Below are 20,896 nucleotides of genomic sequence, written 5' to 3'. Positions count from 1 at the left end.
TTGAAAAGGTTGAGATAGCAGGCGGGAGGTCCAACTGGAACCCTCTGAAAATATTAACAAGCACACTCGATGAGAACTTCATCCCAGCTTGTTTTACTTCTCACGTGCACCTTTAATTTATTTATTTTTTTTTTAAAGAGAGAAAGTGACACTGCTCTAGCAAAGTCCCGACTTTTATTCAACGGAAAAAATACACAGAAATAAAAAAGTTGAGGATGTATAGAGGGAGACACTGATGGTGCAGGGGAGACAGACGAAGATGAAAGATGGATAAGAAAAGGCACCGTGCTGTTATTATTGGGCCTCACACTGAGTTCCCCGACTGTGAGTGTGTGTGCAACAGTGAGATAAGAATATGACGCATGCATACCCTCACATAGACTCTGAAGGTACCCAGGTAACGTTCAAAATTAGCGCTGCTGAATTTAGAAGTCAGAGTTCTGACCAGTTATATGCTCATTAAGCTGCTGTTTACACAACATAAAAAGCCCCTGAATATTTTATTTTTGTACCTCTGAAGCTTTCTTCCATATATTCAGCAGTAAAAAATGTCTGCGCCGTTATCTCCACCAAGATGTAGAAAAAGTACATAGCGCAGCTGAAAATAGCTCTTCTTTTTTCTCTTGTTCCACCATCACCTTCTTCAATTTCCCTTTCTACCTTCTTTCCATTTTCCTCTCTGCCACCCTACAGTACCCCGGCTCTCTCATTCACTAGTCCCCTTTCTCCTCCCTTCCTACTTTTTCTAGCATCTTTTGGTCGTTTTCTTTGTACTTTTCCTCCAGTTATCAGCACAGTGTTCCAGCCGGGGGAACAGACTGTTCAGGTACAGGGAGCTCTGGTCTGATAGCTGACTTGAGTGTGCCACCACTGAGGCTGAGCTGCTTCACACATATTGAATTTAGGGCTGAATCTAGTGCTGAAACGATTAGTCAATTAATAGACTTGATCAAAAGAAAATGAATATTGTATACTGTTTTGATAGTCGATGTGTTGCTTAAGTTACTTCTCAAGCCGGAATAGTGGACATTTGTTGGTTCCATCTTTTAAAGAGTGAGGATTTGATATTTTTCTAATTTATATCACTGTAAATTGATTGTCTTTGGGTTTTGGACTATTTGTCAACAAAATAAGCAATCTAAGGCCGTCACCTGGAAATTGAGATGGCCTTTTGATCCGTTTGTTGCAATTAATTTACAGCAAAATCAGTTTATTTTGGGTTCATACCGCTGTAGTAAGTCAGAAGGGTGAATAATATTCGTGGGTTCATCTGCCGGTCAAACCCGCGCGAGTAACGCAAGGCGAATATTCGCTGCGCGTTTGGTGTGAACGCACCTTAAGAGTCCACAGCCACACTGTGAGCCTGTACTTAGGCACAGCGGTGCTTTAGGTTAAATCCTTCAATCAGAAAGCTAACATGCTCACAACAACAATTCTAACATGTTGATGTGAAGTCAGAGAAAGGTCTTGTGTATTAATGCCAAAACAAACCATGTAAAGTCCCAGATGGCCCAGCGTTTCTTCTTCAGCCAAGTGGAGTGCTATTCAGCCCTGTTTCGCCCCCTTTATGATGGCACGCTTTCCTCCCCGCCTTCATGCGTGGCCATTCGGCGCAGTTATAAGCACTTTTGCATGTAAACGTAGGTGGACGACACTTCTTACTAGTTTGTTTCAAGCGTACCCCGGCCTTCAGTCTTCTTTATATATGAATCTATATAGTATGGCGGTCCTGGATTAGGGATATTGATTGTTTTGTCAGAGGCTTTTACATCCTGCCAAAGTTAAACCTCTAACTTTATGGCCTCAAAATTGAAGCATTTGAAAATGTTTAATGTTTTTGATTGCAAAATATCAGTGTCAGCCTTTAAATCCAGGTTTTGGTTCAGGTCCTAGTCCCCTTCACTTTTACTTCTGGTTGATTTCCTTACTAAAGTCTCTCTGAACATTGTCCTCTTACCGTCCTACTCCCACAGCCCAGATGAGAGATCTGAGTTAATAAAAATGTTGATATACTTATCTTTCATTACCTTATCTTCAGTTACTGTGAGCAAGTGTTTAGGGGACTTTCTTTGTCCTGGGTCTTGCCTCTCAGGCTACATACAGGCTGTTGAGGTTGTTGGGACAGTATGCTGTTGAAAGGAATACCTTCAGACACACTCAGGGTTTTTTGGGGGGTTAAAAAATCATTTAATTCTACTATTCTGGAAAACTCAACCAATTTTAGAATATTAATGTGATTTATTAATTGCTCAATTAATTTGAATGTTTTTTAGTTGGTGCCGAACATGGCTTGAACATAAATGCAGTATAGTCACATCCTCACATCTGTGACTCTGTACAAATTCCTGAAGTGGGTCAAAGAAACATCCTTTACTTTGAGGAATTTTGTCCTATGAAGATATCTCCATATGTGATCTGAGAAATATGAAATGTAAGCTTTCACATGACTTACCAAGCAAAGCAGGCGAAGGATTTTTCCTCCATAAATTATGGATATGTGCCCGTCTCTCTAGCAGACAACCGGCCTCCAAGCAGCCATCTCTTCCTCAGCTCACTCTCCATATATGCATATGTATAACAAGTATACATAGAGAGGGAAAAGGATGAGGAAGGCTAGAGAAGAGCTGTGTGATGGACAATTATTTTCACTATCCTCATAGCTGAAATACCTCCAGTCAAAGCAGGTGAGGCAGAAGATAAAGCTTTATGATGGAAAATATGCTTCTGAGGAAGGAAAACGGGGATGGGAGGATTTAAATAGCCTGAGCAGAGCAGCGTAAAAGGGAGACAGAAGAGAAAGTTGGCAGAATGTGGTGGAGGCAGAGGAAAAGACAGCGAGATGAATTGAAGTGACGCGTCACTGTCAGGAGGCAGCTAAATATGGATCTAGTGAAGCCAAGTCACTTTTAACCAGATCAAACAAGTCATCAGCTTTAACTTTCAGGCTTGTTCAATAATCCTTTAAAGGCCTGGTCCCTGCATTATTGAACAGCACTATATGCTGAGGCAGCTGGGGACCAACTGCAGACTGGAGCTTATAGCAGATCTCGTCTCTCTAGAGTGACTTGCATTTCAGCATCTTCTATCTTTTTATTCGTGTTTATTTTGATGTCTAAGCGTTAATGACCATGTGTAGTGGCGTGCTGTGTTTAGCCAGTTATCCTTATCCCATATCTTGTTCAATAGACAGATTTGTGTAATGGATTTTCAGTTGGTAGTGCCAGGGAAAGCCACGCTGAGCTGAACTTTGATCACACCGCAGACTTTGTTCTGTGTTCAAAGCCTGCCCTGGGATGGGAAATCCAGTTTAGAGGCAGCGCCTCTGGACACCAAAACCAGCATCTGGGGCTTTGACAGCAACAAAAGATTTTAGATTTAAGATCACAGTAGTAGCCCTTTGTAATTTGCGTTTTTGACATCATCAGTGTTGATAAAGTAACATCCATTAAAAATTGTTTGCATCACTAAAATAACACTTGACAGTTTACTAAGCCCCGCCCCCTTAGTTACTGCTGCTACATCTGTCAAGCTTTCCGTTCTCGCACCCATGTATGCAGTTTACAATAACGGCAGTAGACAATAGGTCTTTGAGTTCACTCAGAAGTAAACAAAATCAACATTTCCAGACGACAGCTAAAACGCCGACTGTAGTTTACAGATTACGTCAGCTGTAGCTAGCTAGCATAAGCTAATGCTAAAACTCTGATGTGGTTGAACACTCCACCTCTAGCTGACTGTTTTCAGCCGATTTGTTTTGAAACGAAAAGTAAAAAGTCTTAAATATACACAGTGCTACATGATATCATGCTAAACGCCAGAGGATAAAGCTGCATCCTCACCAGCTGATGATCCATGTTGAAGACATGGATAGAAATAAAGAACTCTGCTTGTGAATTGCAGGGTAGAGCTGGTTAGTCTTAGTATAGTAGTGCGGTATTATAAATAAAATGGAATTAAAATGTTATTTGGACAGGCAACAGTGATTTGATCTATAATTTAATGTTCGTATTTTCAAACAGTATGTTTCACTTTAACAAGAGATAAGGAGTATACAAATTTGACACTACCTAAAGCAGGTTTGCCTGAAGTTACTGGAGTGCAGACTTCCCAAAACCAAATAAAGAGCAGGACAAAGCTGCTATCGGTATTCTAAACTGATATTTTAGCATCTTGGCTCCCCCACAGTGTATGTGCCCGTCCTGAACAGGTATTTTTCTAACGTAACCTGTAGCCCCACATCATAATATAGTTAGCGAATGACATGCCTCTTGCCTTCGAAATAATGCCAGGCTTCTACTGTAGATAGTATGCTAGTTAAGCAGGATTGCTAATGCTCGCGGCTTACATTAGAGCAGATAAACATAGTACAATTTAATCCATTCCATACATGTTTGCTGTTGTGTTATTGGTTTTGGAAAGATAATAAAAGAAAGACACCACCTCCAAACACTTTAGATACTGAGTATCGCTCTTACCAGAGCCCCTGCTACAACATGTGGAGAAATTCAACTTCATGACTAGTTACGGTTGCTAAGCTATAATTGCACAATCACTGTTAAGGGGCGGTGTTTAGTGAACGGTCAATTAAGATATCCCAACTTCAACTATCATCAATTCCAGGACAGCAGATGTTTTAATAAAAAAGCACAGAAAGTGAGACAGTGCTAGTTTAGCTGAGTTTATTCTTATTCACATTTAAAAGATTCTCATGGCAGCACATTCTTCCATCCATACCTGCGAGACATCCTGCACCGCAGACAAATTTCAAAATCCATAGAGAAAAAAAGAACCTTAAAAAATAATCTCATCATAAGACCAGCATTTTCAAAAGTAAATCCGGGATAAAAACCCACATAAGGGCAAGACGGAGGAAGGAAAATATAGAAAAGCAGCATTTAAAACTTGGGGGTTGGGGTGTCTTCTGATATAACAGAAGTGCTATGTGCTTTTTTGTGTGTGTGTTTTGTCTCAGAGCAGGCACATTAGCAGTCGAAGACACAGCTTCACCTTCAGATCAATCTCTATCAGCGTTACAGGAGCTAGAGAGCCAACGAACAAATATTATGGAGGCTTAAATCAAACTGGAGCAAGTGATGAAGAGACAGAAAGGGAGGGAGAGAGAAGTTCAAACTAGACTGGAGTTGTGTTGTTTAGCCTGTAGGTGCTAACTGCCTGCTTGTCAGTGAGTTGTCTTCTTACTACAGACAGTTAGGGCTTTGTGTCTGTACACTCCTTACACACACACACACACACACACAGTATATATGTAATCCATGTGTGCTGCACTGTGTGTACACACTATCAAAAATAGAACTGTGTGTGGACCTTCTCCCTCTCTCATGCCCCCCCCTCCCCTCTCTCCCCTGCGGCTTGGAGGGATTGTTGTGTCTCCACAGAGCCTGCTGTGTTGTTGGGAACAACAATATAAATACCAACATGTTTCCGAGGAGGCTTCCACAGAGTCTGTGCAGAACAGATGTCGGGGTAAACTGTCGTCCCCAAAACCACCACATTTAAAGGCCTTTCAATCTAAGGACATGTAGTTTGACTATATACATGTGATTAGCAGGAAACTGGATTGCAATATTCTCTTTTAATCTCTCACGCCCTTCATTTCCTTCATCAGCTCCTCTAGTCAAATGTCCAGGAGAGAGACAGCAGTCAGCAACAAGAACAAAAAAATAAAGCTGAAAACCAGAAGATAAAAACATCCAAAATGGAAAACCCCAACTGTTGTAAACAAAACCCCTCACAGCGCCGTCTTCACCGCCTGTCCGTAGTCAATGTCATCATCCACATCCTCAGCAGACCTCTGATGGTTAGGAGTAAGTTCAGTTTGGAGGCTGGTTACCATAAGAACAAACGGGCCTCACTTTCTTCCCATCTGTGTGTGCGTGTGGTCACTGGTACTGGAGGTAGTTCTTCAGAGTCTGCGGCAGTGGGAGTGTGTCGATGTGATGGATGCGCTCTCTGCCCAAAGCCAGTCGCGCTGCTCGTCTGCACAGGTCCATGAGGGGGAGGGGCTCCGCTGTGAGGGACAAGAGAGGAGAGACATGGTGAGGGGCCTAACAGTGAGTACAAGCTTCCCTATGCAGCAACAGACTCTTCAAATCTGATTTAGTTTGTTTACACTTCAAGCTGATTTACACACCTAAGTCAAAGTGTTGTGGTACCAAAGATAGGTGGACACCTGCTTTTGTACCTTGGAATGTATGATACTGCTGGCTTCATCAAGGGTTGTCATTTAGACAAATGTCTTATGTTAATGCTCCTTACAGAAAGAGCAATAATGCTCAGATAGCATTTGGCACCTGGGGGCACGAGAGGGAGAGGTATCACTGGAAAACTGGTGAATTGACAATTATTTAGATTTTAAAAGATTTTAAAATTATTTTGCTGTTCAAGCCTTTTTTTTTTTTTAAATGAGCATTGTAAGCCTCAGGGCACCCGCCTCCAATTCTCAGTGAAAGCACTAATACATTTTCTCATCATTTTCATCACTTATTAGGTAGAGAATTCTGCTGCCTGTACTTTATAACGCCCGCCCAGCCGGATGTTAAGTTAGGACTTGTTTAGCTCACATGCTGTATGTAAAGTGTTTTGCTGGATCTTCTCATCCATGCATCAAAGAAAATTTAAAATAAGGAGAGCTGACAGCTGGTCTGATTATTATTGTGGTTGTATGAGTTTTGTTTTTTTGTTTTTTAAGGGGAAACTCGTTTTATTGAGTAATTGGATATAATTCTAACTGTATGACAGTGATCTTAATCAGGGAAAGAAAACATGCCTTCAGTTTCTCTCTGTAATGAACCTTCTGCTGCAGCAGCCTTTATGTTAATCTGACGGCATTCAATTCAGACTTGTGCAATTCACAAGTGACAAATGTTACCAGGTCCACCGTAGTAAGACTGACGTTGTGGCTTATGCGTAAAAGTGACTTGGGTGCTTATTCAGACATGAGGCAGACATGTTGCAATCATATTTACGTAACGGGCTGCATGTCTGAAAGGGGCTCAAATGTAACAGATCAGTCTGGTGACAGTGGTGTTGACCAATAGTGAAGACAACGCGGAGCAAGACGAAGAAATGCCAAGTTATCCTCTCATTTTCACTGATTCGCTACTCATGGCCACTGTTGCTACTATGGGTTTAAATGAAGAGATGGGATTGACATAATGCAGTCAAAAAGTAACTCACTGAACTACAGTATACGTACATCAATTCATACACTGTAGGCCATTGCAAAATCCTGCATCAGTCCCTGTACACACAATGCAGTAAATTTCTCATTTACTCAACTAAGAAGAAAAATATTACAAAGCAGGTTGCCCCCATTTATATTTATGTCCTTGAAAACTGGTAGTGAGCACACTGTTACGCATCCATGATTACTATATACTAATATACAAACAATAAAAAAAGCAGCAGCTAATATATTATTATTAATAATATAAAAATATGTACACATAGACATGTCATCACTATTGTCAATATATGCCAGTAGAACATGGCAACTTTCATGTCTATGTATGCCAGACAGAGACAGACTCTTAACTGCTGTCCCTTTACGGATGTCAAGCTGCTCCACCATCTGCTAGGGCTGAATTCCTGCTGTTCAGAGTCCACTTACACACTGTGTGAAGGACATGAGCAGGGGCATTTACACTTGAATACAAACATAATACACACACTAGTTGACAGGTTAGAGATTGAAGAGAAAAGTTTCCATGAACCAGCCTGACCTGCATGGTCTACATGACTGTATTACAGACAGATACCCAAAACACTGCACTCAGGCACGCTTGGCGCTATGATTTATTGATGAAGCCAATGTTGACAATAAGCTCTTCTTCTGGGTAAAGACCCTGAAACGGTGGTATCAATAAATTATAGCATCAAGGCGACGAGTGTGATTTTGAATCCGTGTTCAGTCTGCAGTCAGCTCCTTAACACTGTGATTTTTTAAATGTTGGTTCTGTTCATATTTTGCACAATACAAATACATTTGCTACTGCAGATGAAAGGGTTGTTTAAAAAACACACCCCTTACATTTTATACACAGAAAAGCACACCGATCCAAACAAGCCTCCTCTGTGTGTGATTGAGCAGTTTCTCTCCGCAGTCTATTAAAAGTGCACCACATTGCAACAAACTGAGGCTCCCTAGCAAACAAATAAGAAGAAAATATGTGACGTCTAGTCTGAAGTGTGTTCATGGAACCGGAGCAGACCAAGCCTGTCAACAGACCTCAGGCATTCCTCTGGGCATGAACTGCTGCCCTGGTGGCTACATGGCCACTGGATAGTGAACACACAAACACAGCAGGAGCTGGTCTGACTTCACGTCCGTTAGAATCAATAATGAACTTTCTAATGGTACATCTGTTTACAAAATCCCCATGCTTTGCGCTGCAATTGATGGTGAACTTTTGCAGGAACATATCACTGAATTCCTCTGCTGCGGTTGGTAAGTGACCTTTGAAACAGCAGCAAGGGGAAATAATGAAATCCACCAGTGAACGGCGGCCGACAGGGTGTAAAGATATGGTGTACAGCTATCTCAATTTATTTGACTGCCATGTGCTTAATGAAAAACCTTTGTAAGAGTACCTTGGGGACAAGTGGCAGAATGTGGATTCATTTGCAGCCACATCAACATGGTAAGTGCCCAAATCAGGTAGACATGCTGAATGAACTGGGACTGAATATAGACAGTGTGCAATGACGCGTACAATGAGACTGTACAGCTGACAATTCTTCACGTCAGCTAGAAAAATACTTGGCAGGACAATCACATCCCTCCAACATCTTATTACCCTCTGCCTGCAAAGGCAGGTCCAAGCTTTAGCACATCAGTTTACAAGATGTGTTAGGAATTAAGACTCATAAAACTGGTAGTACAATCGCGTCTCCATTTGTCAGCACCTTGTGACCATCTGAACTCTGCTCTGAATAAAGGACTCAGATCACACACTCACCCAGAGATGGATTGACTTTCCGTTGGGCCTAGCAGCACCTATCAATCAGTCTACCCTAACCAGCACAGCCGCACATAGGTAGTTTCCATAGTAACCAGCTCCTCACACCAGTGACGAACAGTGTATAGTCACAGCGCACAATGTGTCACATGCACTGTATGTGTCTAGATTTCTAAGTGCTGCCTGTGTTGTTGTTTAAATGTTCAACCAAATGTTGCTGTTTAATACAGTATGGACAGCTGTGACGAAATAAATGTTGGCAGCAAAATAAGTAATCTCATCACAAGAGATCAGCTGCACATTCAAAAGAACATTACTTGAATTGAATCAAAACCTAAGAAAAAACTGTAAACTGTGAATTACACAATGAACCACTGTGAAACACGTATTAGAAGTCAAAAGTAAAACATGACTGCTTGGAGTAACAAGATTGATGCTATCTCAGACAATAGCATTACTCTCTGACAGTGCTCCTGAGGGAGGTGATGACGTGATGATGCTACAAACTTGCTGAAAACCAGCCCATCCCTGCTGGCACAAACTGGTCTCCATGGTAAGGGTTGCCTGGGGTGACAAGTGGTCCTGTCAGACAGTAGTGATGAGCACAGACAGGAAGCACACACAGTCAAATTTAGCAGTTGATGGACAAACAACACTGCTAAGTGGTTTAAGATGTGATTAAAAAGCGATTTCAGATTAGTTCTGCTTAAATGAGAACATAATGTGCTTAAGAATTGACCAGACATACAGCTTTTCTATTTCATTAAATTATATTAAGTTCACCCAAAATACAATAACACTTTTCCCCTGTTACCTGGAGCAACATGTATGCATTCCGTTTTGGTGTGAGTTGACAAGGTTTTAAATATTTGCATGGATGCACTGGCTCATATCACCATTTATATTTAACGACTGCAATGATGCCAGTAAGACATGTTTCTCTGTGAAATGGCCTCATTAAGCTCATACAGACCACAGGGGTATTTTTTTCTCACGAAGGGAGCTCTAAAACAAACTTGACATGTATAATTTCAATATTTACATTATGTTCTTTCAAGTCTATATAATGATGAACATTGTTGTGTGTGTGTGTGCACCTTTTAAAGCAGCCTGCATGTCATCTTTCACAAATGAAAACCCTGAATGACTTTTAAACTAAATCATAATGAACAGGCATGTTTAATAACCAATCCATGCTAATTAGCTGGAAGCATTTCAGTTAACCAGCGGTGAACAGTGGAGCTCTTGGCTCATTGTTCATCTTTCCTCCTCCCTCCAGTCTGTCATGAAAATGTCTCTCTCTGCGCTCTCCCTTTCCTCTCAAGCACTCAAGTCTTTTTTGTAATGGCCAGAGACTAGTTTCTGACAGATTTATGGCACACTGAAGAGGAGAGGAGTGTGGGAAAATGCGGTTAAGGGTGACTGAGCGCCTGATGCACCGGTGGACTACAGAGGCCATCAGGCTGGCAGGAGCACAAACTCACCTAACACTTAATCGAGAACAAAGTGGAGGAAGGGGAGGTAAATTTAGGGACGGCGGCGCGTCAGTTAGTCTGCCCTCACTGAGGTGAGATGGCCAATGCGCAACCGGTGATAGTCTACCCCCCCCCCGTTTTCTCCACTCTCACGCCAGCAGCCCAATAAATTTGTGTGGGCATGTGTGCACAGCGTATACATCAGCTCACCATGAGAGACAACACGACCCAGTTATGTCCTACTTACACATAAGGGGTAAAATAGGCCCATCTTTTTGACGCATGTTCCAATTTACTGTTCATTTAACTCCACCCCCTTCCTCCTGCATTCCCTTCATTACGAGAGATGTACTTAGGTAACAGGCAAGGGTGCAGCCTCCCAACCATGCTTATCTAATAGATTAGCATAAAAATGTTGGGGCTGTCTGACCTAGTTTTAAGATGACGAGTGTATGTGTCTTACATATACAGCCCTTAAGGTGTGGACACATCGCCGGTCCAACAGGTCAGAGGAGAAACAAAGGAGGGGAGGAATATATTTAGGGATGGAAAGAATTAGATCAATGATGTATGAGATAAAAGAAAATTGGAGCAGAACGGTGAGGTAAGCAGCAGGGAGGGCGCTATAGAGCAAACCGTTGCTTTTTACTTAATTGGAAACGCAGGTGTCGAAATTGAATCGTCCACTCAGAGCGGAAACCAATTGCTCACTGAACTAGTGATTCCTTCCACTGACGATATCTGACTTCCTATTACCTCGCACCGCCAAGCTACTGAGTTCCAGACAGAAGCATGGACCGCCAATTTGGTCCTGCTCCTCATTCTGCTCAGGAAAGAGGCTGAGCAGACATGATATAAAGAGGAGCACTGTAATGCTTCATTGATCAACTGCACAAACACACCACTCAACAACCATGTATTCAAACACACTGCTGAGACAATGACGACACTTCTCCATGGAGATTTCCTGGCTGGGGTTCAACACGTTTTTGAAGAACCTAGTAATAGCATTTGTTATGCATTACACAGTATTACATTTACATACCATCAAATTCAAAAAGTTCACATACTGTTTATGTGAACAGTTTAGTTTTATAGTTTTATCCTTGTTTTCCCATACCAAATAGTCTAATTCTCTACTTTTTTCCTAGCCGTTTTCCTTTATTTTTTATTTTATCATTTTAGTGGTTGGACAGTAAAGCACACCCACTGTAGTTTGGCTAAATTTGGTGTGTTAGAAAAGAGAACTTTAAGATTTCTGTGCATAGAGTAGTTTTGGAACAGTTTTGGAAGAAAGGAGAAAAACATGCCAGGAGAGCTTTGTTTATATGGTAAAAGAATACAAAGAATAAATTCAAGTGGGCTAAAAATATAAGATGGAAAAATCTAAAATCATCCAACAATATACCAGGCTTTGTTCACTCTATCACCATTTTTGGTTAGCTGGCACTGAATTTTGGTCACCACTGTTCCAAAACCAAACCAATCTGTTCAGAAAATATTCGACAGAGTTAGATTTAGTGCATCAAAACAGTTGAAATTCTGGCAGGAAACTGATGCACTGCCAGCCCTGTTCACACAGCAGACTCTCATTGAATATAAACACTGACAAATTAGTTGAGACGAAGACGGAGTGAATGCCCTGATAGATAACAGGTGTAACATCACAGTTTTACCTACAAATATTTAGTCACACAACCAGGGTGACTTAACATCCTGTATCATACTGCGATCTTGAGCAGTGTTGCTTGGAGATCATTTGACAACAGCCTGGATTTTTCAGATCTTCAAAAATGGCTTCAAAATTATCTGGTGCTGCTGTCATAGCAGTGCTTAAGCCCCACTTGCAAAAGTGCAGCCTACTACTACTACTTAACCTCATACATGAACTCATTTTCTAGATATAAATGACTCGTTTTCTTAGAGGGACAATAAAAACGTTGATATGATTTTAAGAGATGTATCAGCTGATCACGGTTTCGACTCTCTACAGTACTCATGTTGCCTTTATTTCAAAATAAGAGTGTACAATCAAGATAACGTCATCTAAGACTAACAAATGAACCCTCTAAAGGAATTTGAAGAACCAAATTAGCAGGATGAGAATGAACTTTTTAGCCTGATAACACGTTAGCCTGGATTAGTTAAACCATGTTTATCATCCAGCTACTTTGGTTCTTTGAGGATTGAGGATTTATTTGTTAATCCTGGATGAAGTTATCTTGAATAACTGTTCTTGTATGTTGAAATAAACACAACATGAGTAGAGAGTTAAAACCATGATCAGCGTTCATATGATTGGCTGAGTGCTAATCATGTGATTGCACTACATGAGGCTGTGTGTGTAGACTCATGGACATTTTATGTGTTCCTGCATTTTACTGCCGTTAGTGTTCTACATTGTGCTCCGTAATGTTTCCACACTTCAAATTATTTAAACAAGTAGTTATTATGGCTGAATCCAGTTATGCAGTGTGAGTGGTGTGCGCACTATTGGTGTGAGTTGTTGGTGCAGCATTAATCATAAGACTAATGCCATTACTTACTCTTCTGTTAGCTATTAGATAATGATTTCTTCACACCTGAGAACTTTATCTTGCCATAATGTCTTACCTTAAACATGTCAAAACTATGACCTGAAACACCACCAAAATCTCCTATATAGGATTTGTTTGGCCAATTTTCAACAAAGTGAGTTCAGTAGTCAATATGTGATTTATAGTTTATAAACTCACTCCAATTTAAAATTTATTTTTTTCAATTCAAGTAGGCCTATATACAGTCTGTACTTAAGATACAAATAACAAATTCCAAATCATAATTTAGTACATAATGTATGACATAGTTAGATGTCATGTTTCCTGGTTGTTGTTTTTTGTTTTTTAACAGTCAGAAATTTTTAGTTGAGGTTGTGTCTTTTTGCTTATAGTAACCCAAACTAAATTGGGAATGGTTGTTTTTTTTAAGTGTACCTATTTGATTTTGTTGTGTACTTTATGCTTTTTAACTCCATTGTGAAAGTAAAATTGTGATAAGCTCTTTTCAGACATTGAATAATTTTTTAATTCTTCTTTGCTCATGTGCTGTATGTCAAGCCTTTTGCAAGATATTCATTTATTCATCCATGCAGTTGCTGAAATGAGATCGATCTCCTCACTAACTTAAAATCGGCTCTCTCTCTTTCCTAGTTTATTAAACTGATTTTGTGCATAAGAGATGATAACTGAGGTAATACATTAATTACTGTGATCTTAGAAGGCGGTACAAGATCTACCAGCAGACAATGACCCAGCTAATTCTTTCCAGAAATAAGAAAACGGTATTGACGTGGTACAGCAAGTGGAAAGCAAACAGAACAGCCCACTAACCGAACAACCGGGCACTGCCATCACATGGAGATGAAAAAATAAGTTGCTAACTAATGTCATCTAATTTATAATAAAGAAACTTTGGTTTAATGATATCTGTTGCTAACTCACGAACTCGGTGGACACGCGTTACAGCAAGCATAGTGATTTTCTCCTCCTGCTGCTACTGCTAATGTTGCCAATACATCAGTCAGTGTAGGCTAAACTAAAACCCAATGTCCCCCCATAGAGGGCACCAGCGGTGACCAGGGTGCTTATTCAGACATGAGAGACATGTTAAAATGCCGTCAAAGTGACATAAAGAGGGTGTACAATTACACTAACAGACTGTAATGGTTTCTAAGTTAAGTTATAACCTGCATGTTCTCATCTAAAATCATAATTAAGTCAACATTTTTCATCACACGTCTAAGAAAAGGAATTATTTGCATCTGAAAATTTGTTCATACATGGTGTCCACCATGAAAGGTCTTGGTCATGATGCAGTTAACTGTGAATAAGCCTGCACCTTCTGCATCAAGTTATTTATAAACAAGCCAAACAACACTGGCTGGCTGATTTTTAATCCAAGGTAGCCTTCTGTAAGGCAGTGTAGAGGTTCAACCTTAATTTATGCTAGGTCTAAGCTCAGGTTACAGCTTGCATCTATGCTGTGAATATTCCTAACAGCTCAGAACTGCACTCAGGCAGAAGGAAGACATTCCATTTGCATAGGGCAAGCCTTTGGCCAACAAACTAGTGTGCAAGCTGCCTGGTCAACAATTAACCACCCACCTATCCACCAATAAGTCATCTTAACTGTTTCCACAGCAACCTGCCACCACAATTGGGTGTGTAAACACTGAAAGGAAGGATTAGTGTTGAAAAGGATGAGTGGAAAGGACAGCAGGAGGGAGGAGATGAAACACAATGAGAGTTGGAGTCAAATAGGGTTCATTTGCAAAAGGGGAGGGCAAGCACGTCAGGAGAGTGTGTGAAACGCTTCCTCTTCTCTGGCGTGTCTTGTTCTGGTTTAAATGAGTTTGGATCAGCTTATTGCCATTAGGCTGGCCAGGCCACTGTGGTGTCATGAGGCTTGTTGTGACAGAGAGAAAAAGATGGTTTTCCAAGAATAGGAGGAGGAGGGCGGCAAGATCCAGCAACCCCATTGTTTTGTACTTAAGAGACATTAGGAAGCCAGAGGTATGAAACCGATAAAAAATGATTTCTCAGTAGGGTTGGCTTTCAAGTGTCTCTGGGACTGAGGGCCAAAGGACTAAAGTGTTCACTGAAATGCAGGAAGGATGAGATAACAGCATTAATGCAAGGTATTAAGGGACAATACAGACAGGAGAGATAAGTATAGGGATACTTTTCTCTTCTCACTTCCCAGGGAGTAAGAGATGGAGAATAAGAGAGTCTAAGCAGGAGGGAGAAGGAAGAAAAATAATGTGAACAGTGAAAGACCAAGAACTCAGAAAGTGAACAAAAAGTGAATCCTCTTTGAATTGCTATAAGAGGATGCACAAAAGCAAGATCTGGGAATAGGGGAGCACTGCCATCTCCAAGCATACAAATTGATGTTTTCATTCTTCTCTATATTACAACATGGAGATGTAACTTATGCCTGATATCATACACTGATCTTTCATGTGCATTATGTCAGAACATAAGCTCTGAACATTCATGGTTTCCAAACTAAACTGATATATACATTGTACTAGGCACACATGAATGTATGAGTAAAGAGAATATGAATATCACGTTGACTAATGTATCAGTAGTCTATCATCTTTGATGTTTACAATGAAGCAAAAGGAAAAGAAACAAACAAAAACAAGTGACTGATGTGAGGTCAGGCTCATAAGTTAGCACCATTAGCCATTTCCACTAGCAGTCTCTGTTTTGCCATCTCCAAGCTTCATTAGTCTGGCAAGAAAGACTTATCCAACTATGTGTGTACTTCTCTGGCTTCAACTAGCTTATAAGAATCACTATCATTGCACTAAATGCAATTTAGCTGATCACAAGTTGACAGCTTTACTTACAGGGGGGTGATGACAGATTCCAAATTGGGATCTGATCATTTGGGTCACATTCATACATTTGTCAGGTCTAACTGATGGGCTGCCTGGACAGTTGAGACACATTTGTCTAAACTCGTGTTTTCAGCCTTGATGCTCAATCCTGACTAATTTTCCAAATCAGAGTTTTTGTGAGACGGTTTGCATCATGCTTGTCAATGTGACCAATAACTGATAACAGCCTACTGTACATGTGTGAAAGAACAATACAAATGGTTGAGATGTTAATGCATAATGCACATATTGTGCAGTTGTGGGCTATTATCAAACATCTGTGGGAGAAAGAGCCCAAATAACCAAATAAACATCTCATCCTTTAGATTTAGGGGTAATTTAAATCTGTCCTTTAAAATCTCAGCACATGTCAACCAGATCGTACATACATACAAAAAAATGCAGCTTGAATGCAGTGTTTAAATGTCTTCTGGCCGTATAACAGCATATTAATGAAGTTTGGTCAAGGTCAATGCATGGTCTGAACCCTGTTAAGAAAAAGTGTGGGTTGCTGATGATAGTGTATGCAGGTTGATATATGCAGCCTTGGTCAAGCTAGTGGTTTCTGGTGGGGCTAGAAGGCCTTTGAGTGTCTTTTTCTAAAACAGATTGCAAGTCATAAACCAATATGATTTGTTATTTGTAACAGTTTCACTCGAGGTACCCAGTTCTATCTCTGGCATCTTAGGAGACAGAAAGGTTACAAATAAAATTCACTGCACTACACATTCGTCTTCATTGTCAATACCTGGGTGTGTTATGCTAGTAGCGGCTAACGTAGCCTCGAGCTGCTAGCCTCAATCAGAGATGAGGAGGTCAGAGGTCTGGTAAGCTCACATCTTTCTAACCCCAGATTCCCCATTTTCAGACTTGTAGCCTTCAGCCCCAACTCACGCTGACTCAAGTGATCACTTGAGGCAATTTATCAGACTTCACACAGCTCCCTCTGGAGCCACAAAGGCTTTATACAACTTTTTTCCCCACATATGCAGTAGTACTCCCCAAGACCTCTAAACAGACTTTGATGTGTAAAACTGGTGGAGTTACCCTTTAAGCAAACAACTCCTGACACATTTGGCACAAAGGGGGCAACATGGGCATTACTTTGGAGTCCTCTTTCTACATGCTTACATGCTGTAAGACCACATAAACCCAATATTCACTGACATTTCAGCATCAGTTTAGTCTGCCAATTCATGAGGAAAATATGTGGCATTCTGTGTTTTGTTAAAATGTGTTCACCAGTAACCCATTTCCTTCAACTCCCCCAGGGCAGGTAGCATACAGCAGTTACTGCAGTTTTATATGAATCGGCTACCAAAACAATGAGCTAGAGGCCTTTAAAAGACGCAGAGAACTGAGGAGAGGATGTTGATTCTCAACAGTACTAGCTATCCTTCCACTTAAATGTGAAATAATTTAATTCAGTGTTAATACAAAAAATACTGCTTAATGCAATTTTAAACAAATGAAAGGACACTTAAGTTCATTAATTGAAGATATCTCCTAAATATTGGTGCTTCAAGAACATATTTTTCACTCTAGCTAGATCTTACACCGAAACCAAAACAGTGAGAACATTTCATAAACCACAGGTGACAATGATGATCTTCCAAATGCATGACAGATTTTGTACTGTACCATGTTTTAATGAAGCATGAAAATGGGCCACTGTACATCATGTGCACGTAAGCTACTTAACACTGTACACACACACACACCACGACATTTCCCACTATGCAAGGCCAGACGCTGAGCTCAGAGGCACACTGGGACATCTTCCAGAATTCCTCCTCTACTGGCTGTTGTCCGGCACCACACATACACACACATGGCTCGCAGCCACGGACATGGTGTCCATGCCTCACTGTCTGCAATGCCCCAGCCCGCTTTGGGTCTTTGGGCAACATGCAGGCTACAGCAGGAGGGAGGACTAAGGGCTATTACACAATCTGAGGAGCAGACTTGATTGACTCTACTAGTTGGAATGATAACATTTAACAGAAAAGAGCGGCAGGTTAGAGAGAAACATCGAAAAAAGACAAGCTGACACACACACACAGACTGATATTTATGGTGACTTCAGGACAGCTGTGAAATAGATATTCCTATTACATCAGAGTTGGATACAGTTTTCTTGTTTTGCTCCCCGAGTGTGTGAAAGTTTGAGGAAAACTGTCTGAAGACTTGAGAGAGTGCTAAAAAGCAATAGAGGGAAGCAGACTAGAAATAGTGCGCAGAGAGCATGTTTAAGCTGCTTCCTATTGGTAAACAAAGCAGCAGTCCCTCTCATTGTGGGCTTTTTATAGATCAGTGCAGACAGAATTGTGCACTGTGTATCCATCCCCCATGCTCTTTGAAGAAAAAATGACAAATCTGCAAGTAAAGCTTTCCCCGTCTTGCCTTAAATCTTAAATCCTGTACATTGCTGGAGCCAAGACCAGGTGTTAAGTATTTGGAAATTAGCCACACCATGAGGATGTAGTTTTTAAAACTGTAAAAATCCCCCATGTGTCACACATGTTACACAGTAAAGACACTATTCAGCCACACTAAGGATTGTATGACTGTCTTCTCCTGTAAAAAGGAGTTTAGTGAAGCTGTCAAAATGACTCTACTGTCTGACTGATTCCTTTCTCTCTCTCTTCAAAACAACAGCACTTTGTCATGAAAGCAGACACACACAACTGGCCATAGCCCATAACTGATGACTGAATGCACATTTTTTCCCAGAAACGTGTTTCTCTCTTCCTCCTCCTCTCCCACTCTGGTCCTACCCTTTTTTGTCACTAGACTCACACGTTGTTACAGCATAAATCTCACCCTGGGCCTTTACAGCCTTGATGAGCAGGTCTAAACATAAGCCTGAAGCCTCATACATAAGCAAAATATCTCTGCACTTTGAAAAATTACCCACCCTTCAAGTTTCTGCAGTGACATATGCAAACGGCAGTACTAAAACAGGTGCTTGTCTTCATATTCGATAGACAATTGGGTAAATAGAGGGCTATGAGTAATTGACATTTGATGTAATAGAAGTGAAAATGAATAGCGTTGAATTAGGTATCGACACACAGTAGTGCACGAACATATCTTAAAAAGCTGTATCAACTCAAAATAATTAAAAATAGTGAAACAAAAAATATCTGCACAAATTACACAATCCCAATTCAGCAGCTTGTCAAATATTATACTTTCACTGACTGGCTTTTCAAGCATGTGTGTGTGTGTCTATGTGTCTCTGTTGTGCCACTTACGATCTAGTCCGTTGACGTAGCGAATAGATACTTCACAGTGCCCCCACACAGCACTGACGATGGGATACAGTCTCTTGCCTTTTAGCCCTCTAAAAGCTATTCCCAGATATTGTCCATCTACCATGAAGCTCAGTGTTCCCTCGTCCATATCCAGTATTACTGTCAGAGAGTCGGGGAGCACAAATGACTCGTCTGGCTCCAGGAAACAGGGGTATGTGGGTGCTGAGGTGGATATGGGCCGGTTCTTCCCATCATGGTAGAGTCTGTTCCGACCCAGGTCCCAGCCCCAGGACTCAGAGTCCGAGCCCACAAGGGCTGTGTAGCCCACTGAGTGTAAAGGTGCTTCAGCAGTGGCCACACCCACGACAGCATGGGTGCCTCTTTGTCTGGCCGGCCAGTGAACTCTCCAAACATGGAGGCCCCTGGTGTAGCCCACCTTCCCACGGATACAGTCTGTGCTCTGTGCCACTGGATGCCGGTGAAACGTCAGCTTGTCATCCTCTTTAACAAAGACATTGAGTGATCGGTCATCAGGGTTCCAGGCGTGGCGAAGCTGGGTCTCAGGGCTGGCTGATGGCATGTCCAGCAGTAAGTCCAGCCTGGGGGGCCGACAGAAATCTGGGCCCCGCAGTTCTCTGCGTACTGGCCGATATGAGGGCTCCCCGCGTGCATCCACTGATTTGATACTGCCAGAGATCTTCTGGCCCATGGCTGGGTGGGTCCAAGGGAGGAAGGGACAGAGGGGAGGGAAATGGATGGACCAAGGGTACCAATGAGGGGGTGGAAGGTCCTGACGTTACCTCATGGGCACAATGGCAACACAGTGGGTCCTGGGTAGAAAGGTGCTGTTGGACACACACGCCGTCTTCAGCCAGAGGAAACCACACTCCTGAAACATACAAAATGAAAACATTATGTAATGTACAGTCTTAAAAGGTGGGGTATGCGATTCTGGAGAAATCCAATGCCATGACAAATACCATTACAAAGAGCGAACAAGACACAACAAGAAATGTAACTAACTTTAGCTAGGTTGTGGGGTTAGCAGACTGTAGCTACAGTTGCTGCTGCGAAGCTAACAGCCAGAGAGTACGAGACTGTTTCCCAGAGCCAGCACAGCAGCTCCAGACAGCGATACACACAACTCTGCTGCTACTATAGCTAACATCACAACAACAGCATATCTTGGCAAACTAGAAAGTAAGCTGAATGTCCGTGGGCAAGACATTTAACTTTACCCGACGCACAAATCATGGCTGGAATAGTGTTGCGTGGCTTGGTCTGTGCCACTTTGTTTGTTTAGTATTTACAGAGTCAGGGCTGTGTACAAACACTGGAGTTTTTTTCAGCGCGCACACACAGAACGTGAGGAGATATTCTCTGAATTTGACAAAAAGACATGTACTGGATTAGAATCACGGACCCCACCTTAAAATTGTTTAACATCAGTCACTCTTGGCTAATCAGTAATTACTGAGCAGACAGGACACTCCGCTTGACTGATTTCCTTGATTCGATTGAACAGGTATCAATGTCATATAGTACTCCAGTATAAAAGGTATACTTTCTGAGGCGAGTTTGTATTTAAACTACAAGTAGTCTGCATCAGTTTATAAGATGGATATTCCCCCCCCAAACATTTGATGGTGCCAGCTTCTCAATGTGCGGATTTGCTGTTTTTCTTGTATTACAACACTCATACCATGAAAGTCTGTTCAAACAACTGACAATACCAAACTTACTGCAGCAATTTAGTAAAAC

General features: G+C 41.4%; 1 protein-coding gene across 4 annotated transcripts in view; it reads right to left on the bottom strand.

The window, feature by feature from the left end:
• Positions 1–4,664: 4,664 nt before the first annotated feature.
• Positions 4,665–20,896, bottom strand: part of LOC122878465 (SPRY domain-containing SOCS box protein 4-like) — a 52,278-nt gene continuing 36,046 nt past the window's right edge. For 3 of the 4 annotated variants that reach the window (XM_044201266.1, XM_044201265.1, XM_044201268.1), the window contains 2 exons: positions 19,136–20,024; positions 4,665–6,028 (listed from right to left, as the gene is read on the bottom strand). In XM_044201266.1, coding sequence (XP_044057201.1) covers positions 5,901–6,028; positions 19,136–19,844 — 837 coding nt within the window. In that variant the 5' untranslated portion in view covers positions 19,845–20,024 and the 3' untranslated portion in view covers positions 4,665–5,900. Of the gene's footprint in view, positions 9,561–19,135; positions 20,025–20,896 lie in introns of all 4 variants that reach the window. The other variant, XM_044201269.1, reaches the window with a different exon arrangement.

Source organism: Siniperca chuatsi, linkage group LG7 (genome assembly GCF_020085105.1).
Source record: "Siniperca chuatsi isolate FFG_IHB_CAS linkage group LG7, ASM2008510v1, whole genome shotgun sequence".
NCBI classification, from domain to species: domain Eukaryota; kingdom Metazoa; phylum Chordata; class Actinopteri; order Centrarchiformes; family Sinipercidae; genus Siniperca; species Siniperca chuatsi.
This window is presented reverse-complemented; position numbering and strand designations above follow the sequence as displayed.